Source organism: Ascaphus truei, chromosome 11, assembly GCF_040206685.1.
Source record: "Ascaphus truei isolate aAscTru1 chromosome 11, aAscTru1.hap1, whole genome shotgun sequence".
Lineage (NCBI taxonomy): Eukaryota > Metazoa > Chordata > Amphibia > Anura > Ascaphidae > Ascaphus > Ascaphus truei.
This window is the reverse complement of record NC_134493.1, coordinates 18,870,694-18,877,991: the sequence shown is the minus strand read 5'-3', so window position 1 is coordinate 18,877,991 and position 7,298 is coordinate 18,870,694. Positions and strand designations below refer to the sequence as shown.

Sequence of the window (7,298 nt, the reverse complement as noted above, 5' to 3'; positions counted from 1 at the left end):
TATAGGACCAAATGTGTGCCACTGTCCATTCTACTCCTGCCACAGGTAGGATAGACTACACTTGATCTTAGCCAGCTATTTCTACCTTTTGGGTCTCACCAGTGTAAGGATGCTTACTGGTCTTGCATTGTGAAGCTGCTCCTTGCTACAAACAAGGTCCACAGATCAGTTATGGTTAGTGAGTGCTCATTACCCGGACTCCCTAGCTGCAGTGGAAGCAGTGTATGCTGCGTTATTATGGGGTACGTTTGTGGATCCGTCTTGTTCATGAGTATTCTCCATCATTGCTGTACGGTTGATTGGTATGTCACTTTTGTAGCCACCATAACTTTTATATTTGTATGAATATACATACTGTTTCCCACAAGCGGAAGAGCACCGGTACGTTTCGATGTGTTGCCATCTTTATGTGAATACCTACAAGTGTATTTTTTTTACATTTTACCACTTGTAAATGTGTAATAAGATCTAAAACAAAGTTGAAGAATGTTGTTGTTTATTTTTTAAGTCGCATACACATAAAACACTTTAGTACAAAAATACGCAAAATCAAATTCAGGTACAGCAATAAGATTTATTTCACTTCAAGCCATGTAAAGTATGTCTGGCTACATCTGTAGCACTGTATGAATGGTCTCCAGAGCCGTGGCTGAGAAAGCAAAAAGACGCGGCTCTGGAGACAGTGCATCGATGCAGTGCATGGTGCACAGCACGGCATCGCTGTGGGGGCTCATGATCCTGGATCGGACTTTCCGCATCATTAATCCTCCGGAGCAGCCACGGTCATGTTCCCACAGCTTGCCCCGGGGCCGGAGACAACCAGTGTGGCTACATCTGTACGGCTGGAATACTTCTTTGCATTAAACTTTACAAGCTGAACTGTTGGCTTTGCATAGGTCTTTACACACAATTATAGGCACAATGACAAATTATGCACCCATATACTTTAAGAAACCAATTAAGTAATACAAAAAAAGTACATTATTTAAAAAAATTACTATAGGGCAAGTCTATATTGTGCATTGTATTTAAACTAAAGAGGGTAGACTTTAAATACTCAACAGTAGCTAGACCACTAAGTAAATCTATAAAAACGGTTCTGCTAGTCTAGGTTTTATAATTCTTATATTCTCTGAATATCACTACAGATTTCCAATGGGAAAAATCTATTAATATGGAAGAAAGTCTGTACAGGACAACACATTCATTGGTGCCATCCTCTCTTACAGTATAGACTTAGCACAGCATTATAACATCTGCTTTCTTACTGATGCACTGCATCAGGAAACACACTTTGGAATTATAATCTATGCTTATTCACTCCACTGTGACAAAAGATATGCAATGAATTACAAACCCATCAGGAGGGATATTAAAATTAACAGTTTCAATCATCAAAGCGCATCTTTTTAGTGCATATACAGGTTGTTGCCTTGTTTAATGCTGCTGTAAGACAAATTGAACTAGTGACATTGATATGTTCACTGGATTACATTTTGGTGATGGACACTTAAAATGTTCAGACTGTAGTTTTCGATAATTTGGACGTCTGAACGTTTGCTTTGTTTTCATTAACAAAGTGCACTCTGTAAAGATGTTAGGGAGTGATAAAGTAATCGAATGGATTCCTAAACACTCGCTCTTACCAAGTACACGTTGGCTACACCTGTAAATACAGATAAGGAAGAAGGCAAAGATAAGCCGAGTAAACCAATCTTTACAACATTTTCAGGATACACATTAAACAGTTATTGAAACATGCGGATTTTTGCAAAAATAAATTAATTACCAACTTTGAATCTATTAAACATACAGTATTACGGTCATTTGTTTAATTTTGTCCTATGTGGGACTTCGCCTTTAAACAATGACTCATAACGGCTGCAAAATAACAGGTTATTTTGTGAGCTCTTTAAATGCAAACCATATTATCATAATATTCCAAGTAAATACTTAAACCGGCATAAAACTCACTGCAAATCTTTCTAAAAATGTACATTCAAATAAAATGTAGTTTCATACCACGAAAAAGAAAAAAAATTAAAACCTCTTAGTCACAGCTGAATAAATGGAACAAGTTAACAGGCAAGGATATTTTGTTCTTTTAACCATCTTCACAAGCCAAAAAAGGTATAAGATTCCCATGATGCATTCTTTACGGTATATCACAATGCGATTCACTTCCTCTTTGCACAGTATGTGTATTGATTATTACACAAGCTAGAAGGTCAACACTGTCATATATTAAATTATCAATTACTTCTGAGCCAGAAAGGCCTGTAACACATTGCAATACAATACGAGCATCTAGAACCCTGAACTGGTAAAATACGGTATATTTTGCAAACCACGTATATAACACAGACCGTCAGAAATTGTTAAGGCTAATAAAAATTCTGAGTGGAAATCCAGTCAAAGTAATTAGCTACTGTATTCTACACTGAACAACAGATGCAGTGGGCCTTATTCTATAAATACGCGGTGTGACAGTCACTGTCTCTGTATGATGAAGTGAAGTGCAGCATGTGTGCTTTCCAGCACGCATGTACTAAGACTCCTCTGGAGAGGCTGCAGGTGCAGCTAATTAAGAGACAGAACTTCTGAATAAACATAGGTTTCAAAGGCAGGCTGGCAGCTGCCAGCGAAGAGAGACTTTCCCCAACCAGAAACAACACTGGTTGGAAGGGTTCCCTAGGCCTGCTAGACGCAAGGGCCCGCTGGGACCCACACCCAGGGGCAGAATTGCCATGAGTGAACAAGCCTACTGGACACAGTCTTCAAGGAACCAGTGTTCCAACCCTGCGGTGGGATTAAAGCAGTGTTTCAGTATCCAGAAGGGATTGCATGGCCTCTCTTGGACAGAGTTGCCCAACCACAGATAAGGACTTTATATTTTCAATCCAGACATTTGTGTGATGGTTTATACTGGAAGTAGGCTAGCTGCCCAGGTGGATAGCTATGGATATGTTGTTTAGTTAGTCTCCCAAGGGGGAGTAGGTTTTTATTTTATGCTTTAGTTTGCCTTAAAGGGACAGTGTGCCTGTTACTTGTTTTAATGTGGAGAATAAACCACTGAATGTTGAAGCCTAACACATGGTTTTGACTCTTACAGACCCTACTGCGAGGACGCCCTGCCGCAGCGGATTCGGTTCTACTGCACGGAAAGCCCTGACAACTTTAATGGGGCTTTCAGCTCAGTAGCGTTGGATCTCCGCTATCGCACTTTATAGAATAAGGCACTGTGTCTTAATTCGGTACACCTTGTGTAATCTGTAATGATTGTATGATCAAAAAAAAGATCTACTTAAAAGATCTAGACAGTTTTACACACTGGAATCCCTCTCTCAATCAACATTAAAAAATAAATAAAACAAATATGTATTTCGTTATTGTTCTTGCCGTAATGATCTTTTTAGATGTGTAAAACATATTTAAAAATAAGTGGTCTGGCTGTTCAAGTAGAAATATGTATACCTTGCGTTGTATCAAAGATTTCCTATACTTGGGCAAGTTTCGTAAATTTGATGCAGATCTCATCCCCCCACCTCTGCCCTTCTTTTGCACGATTCATCCACACAAAATGAGAAACACAGAAGCCAATTACTTTGATGAATTGATGCTGAGACTCGTGTTCAGAATGATTATTTTTGCGTCACCTTGATGCCAAAAACAAATTTCTGCGGTGCAATAAATAAACCCACAGGAATTCTGTTTCCTTAGACACAGTTTGGAAGTAAAACGATTGCCCACTGTCAACACTCATTAAAATGTTTTTGTTTTTTTTAACAAAACAACCATCTAAACTATGATTCTGCACATACAGAATATCTTATGATCTAGCACATTACCTGAAATATGATTTTCAAAAGGCTACTGCAGATCAATGGGGAATTAAAAATAAAACAATAGCGAGTTGCATTAAAAATTTTATGTCAAGAAAATAATTAAAAAACTTCTCTGTTACGGTTCTTCTGATTTTGAACCCGCTGAAATTTTTTCAGGTTGTGTTTCTGATATGATTAATTACCTTCCCAAAGTTATCAAAAAGCAGTGAGTTTTTGAGGGCTTTCAATTAGCTATTGAGTTGGAGAATCAATCACTGCAACAAACAAAGAGGCCAAAAGCTAAGGCACTGAGAAAGCTATTCACCATATAGTAACAGGTCTTGTGTTCTTGGTGTACATCATATTGTCCAACAAATTTTCTACCTACTATTAGGTTTTGTGTGATATTATGTCAATTATTTTGCCCATTGCTCAAGCATTAGGAGTTGCTTAATTGTCGTCTCAACTGTTAGAATTTGCCGTTGATGTCTTTCAGTTTGGTGAAAGTCCACGGGAACTTTCCTGCTTTGTTGTGTTTCCGTGTTCACCATTCTCATATTAGAACTGAAGTGTATTTGATACCAGAAGATTATTCATGCATGCGGTTCAGCAATTATTTTCCACAGTTCCTATTAAAAGAAAGAAAAAAAGAGATTTAATTGTAGTACTCTTGCTATATTGTTGAGAATATTATGTTGCATCTAAGACCTGTTAATTATAATTCTCCTGGTTAAAGTAATTATACATATGAAAAACTTTAAAAAATTGATATTTTCTTAGCTAACTGATATTTATGGATTATTCTATAATACAAATGGGAGAAAAGCCATTGGCACTAAACACTCAATATTTTGTTAGATATAGTGTAACATATGGTGTCATGCTTACTATTGAATTCAATTAAATGTATGTGATAATCTGCATTGTATGGTTATATGCCTGGTTACACCGATCACAACTCATGAAAAAACTTAGTATGAAGCAAACACGACTGCAAGGCAAAATGTGCATCCAAGCCTAATAAATTGATTATTGTAGCAATACACAGCATAGGAAGGTACAAAGTGCAGAAAACATTGCTTCTGTCACCCCCCTCCTGTGCACTGTCACCCCCCCCTCCTGTCCACTGTCCCGTCCCCCTCCCGTCCACTGTCCCGTCCCCCTCCCGTCCACTGTCCCGTCCCCCCCCGTCCACTGTCCCCCCCCGTCCACTGTCCCCCCCCCGTCCACTGTCCCCCCCCCCGTCCACTGTCCCCCCCCCCGTCCACTGTCCCCCCCCGTCCACTGTCCCCCCCCGTCCACTGTCCCCCCCCGTCCACTGTCCCCCCCGTCCACTGCCCCCCTCCGTCCACTGTCTCCCCCCCGTCCACTGTCCCCCCCCGTCCACTGTCCCCCCCCCTGTCTCCCCCCTGTCCACTGTCCCCCCCCGTCCACTGTCCCACCCCGTCCACCCCTCCTGTCCACTGTCGCCCCCCCCCTCCCGTCCACTGTCGCCCCCCCCCCTCCCCTCCTCCTGTCCACTGTCGCCCCCCCCTCCCCTCCTCCTGTCCACTGTCGCCCCCCCCTCCCCTCCCCCTTTCCCCCCCTCTCCCCCCCCCCTTTCCTAGCGGGAAATTTAACTCACGGGCAACGCCGGGTCTCTCAGCTAGTTATTTATAAATCGTGGAACAATAGGTGACTATTTGTTGTAAAGGTTGGATAATAATGTTGAAAAGAAAGATGGAATAAAATGTAATACGATGTTGTTGTTTAAAAATGGTTTATTGTAAAGACACCACAGTACAATGTATATTTTGGTGACCTAAGAGATGTAAAAATGTGATGAATGTGTCCTGCTAGGGTGTGAGGCGGCGGGTGGCGCATGGGTTGTGAGTGCTGTGTGTGAGTGGGGGTCCTGTTAGGGTGTGAGGTGGCGGGTGGTTGTGAGTGCTGTGTGTGAGTGGGGGTCCTGTTACGGTGTGAGGCGGTGGGTGGCGCTTGGGTTGTGAGTGCTGTCTGTGAGTGGGGGTCCTGCTAGGGTGTGAGGCGGCGGGTGGCGCGTGGGTTGCGAGTGCGATCTGTGAGTGGGGGTCCTGCTAGGGTGTGAGGTGGGGGAGTGGAGGGGAGGGAAGGGGGGAAGGTGGGGGAGTGGAGGGGGGAGTGGGAAGGGTGGGAAGGGGAGGAAGGGGAGTGGAGGGAAAGGGGGGGAGTGGAGTAAGGGGGGGAATGGAATGGGGAAAGGGGCGAGTGGGGGGGGGGAAAGGGGGAGTGGAGGGGGAAGGGGGGAGTGGAGGGGAGGAAGGGGGGGAGTGGAAGGGGGGAAAGGGGGGAGTGGAGGGGGGGAAGGGGGGGAGTGGAGGAGAGGGAAGGGGGGAGTGGAGGAAAGGGAAGGGGGGGAGTGGAGGAGAGGGAAGGGGGGGAGTTGGAGGGAGGGAGTGGAGAGGGGGGAGGGGAGCGAAGGGGGTGGATGGAAGGGGGGGGGAGTGGAGGCTGGAAAGGGGGGGAGTGGAGGGTGGAGTGGGGGGGAGTGGAGAGTAGGGTGGAGTGGGGGAGAGTGGAGGGTGGAGTGGAGGGTGGAGTGGGGGGGAGTGGAGGGTGGAGTGGAGGGGGGGAAGGGAGGGTGGAGGGGGGGAGGGGAGGGTGGAGAGGGGAGTGGAGGGGGGTGGAGAGGGGGAGTGGAGGGGGGAGGAGAGGGGAAGTGGAGGGGGGAGGAGAGGGGGAGAGGGGGGAAAGGGGGGGGAGAGAGGAGGAGTGGAGAGTGGAGCGGGGGAGAAGAGTGGGAAGGAGTGAAGTGGAGGAGGGAGTGGAGGGAGGGGTGAAGTGGAGGGGGGGGTAGAGTGAAGGGGGGAGAAGGAGTGAAGTGGAGGGGGGGGGAGTGGAGGGGGGGGGGGAGTGGAGGGGGGGGAGTGGAGGGGGGGGGGAGTGGAGGGGGGAGGGAGTGGAGGGGGGGTAGGGAGTAGAGGGGGGGTGGAGGTGGAGGGAGTGGAGGGAGGAGGAGGGAGGGGGGGTGAAGGTGGGGGGTGAAGGAGTGGAGGGGGTGAGGGAGTGGAGGGGGTGAGGGAGTGGAGGGGGGGTGAAGGTGGGGGGGACGAGGGGGGAAGGGAGTGGAAGGGGAGGAGCAGGGGGCATATGTATTGTTATAATTTATGTATCCGCTTGCCCCCCCCGTGCGTCCGTTCCCCCGCAGGCTCGGCGGCTGGCCGCCCCCCCTGCTTGTTCTCCGATGGCTTGGGCCTCTCCAAACCCCCCCCCCATTCCCCGATGGCTCGGCCGCTTCCCCCCCCCCCCCGCCGGCCGCTTGGTCCCCCGATGGGTCGTCCGGCCAATGGAGGCGCGTGCAGGCGGCAGCAGGAAGCGCCATGTGTGGTCCTGGCCTGAGGCGCGAGGTAATGGTGTGCTCCCCCGGCCGGCTGCTCTGCCGTTTGTTCCTGGGCGGTTGAGGCAGGACGCGCAGGGGTGTTCTGCGGCAGGGGTTTAAGGTGTGAGGCAGGAGGG

General features: G+C 47.1%; 1 protein-coding gene across 5 annotated transcripts in view; it reads right to left on the bottom strand.

Moving 5' to 3' along the window:
- Nucleotides 1-554: 554 nt before the first annotated feature.
- METTL22 (methyltransferase 22, Kin17 lysine) overlaps nt 555-7,298 on the bottom strand; it is a 93,007-nt gene continuing 86,263 nt past the window's right edge. For all 5 annotated transcript variants that reach the window (XM_075565303.1, XM_075565308.1, XM_075565307.1 and 2 more), the window contains one exon: nt 555-4,453. In XM_075565303.1, the coding sequence (XP_075421418.1) occupies nt 4,418-4,453 (36 nt within the window). In that variant the 3' untranslated portion in view covers nt 555-4,417. The remainder of the gene's footprint in view (nt 4,454-7,298) is intronic.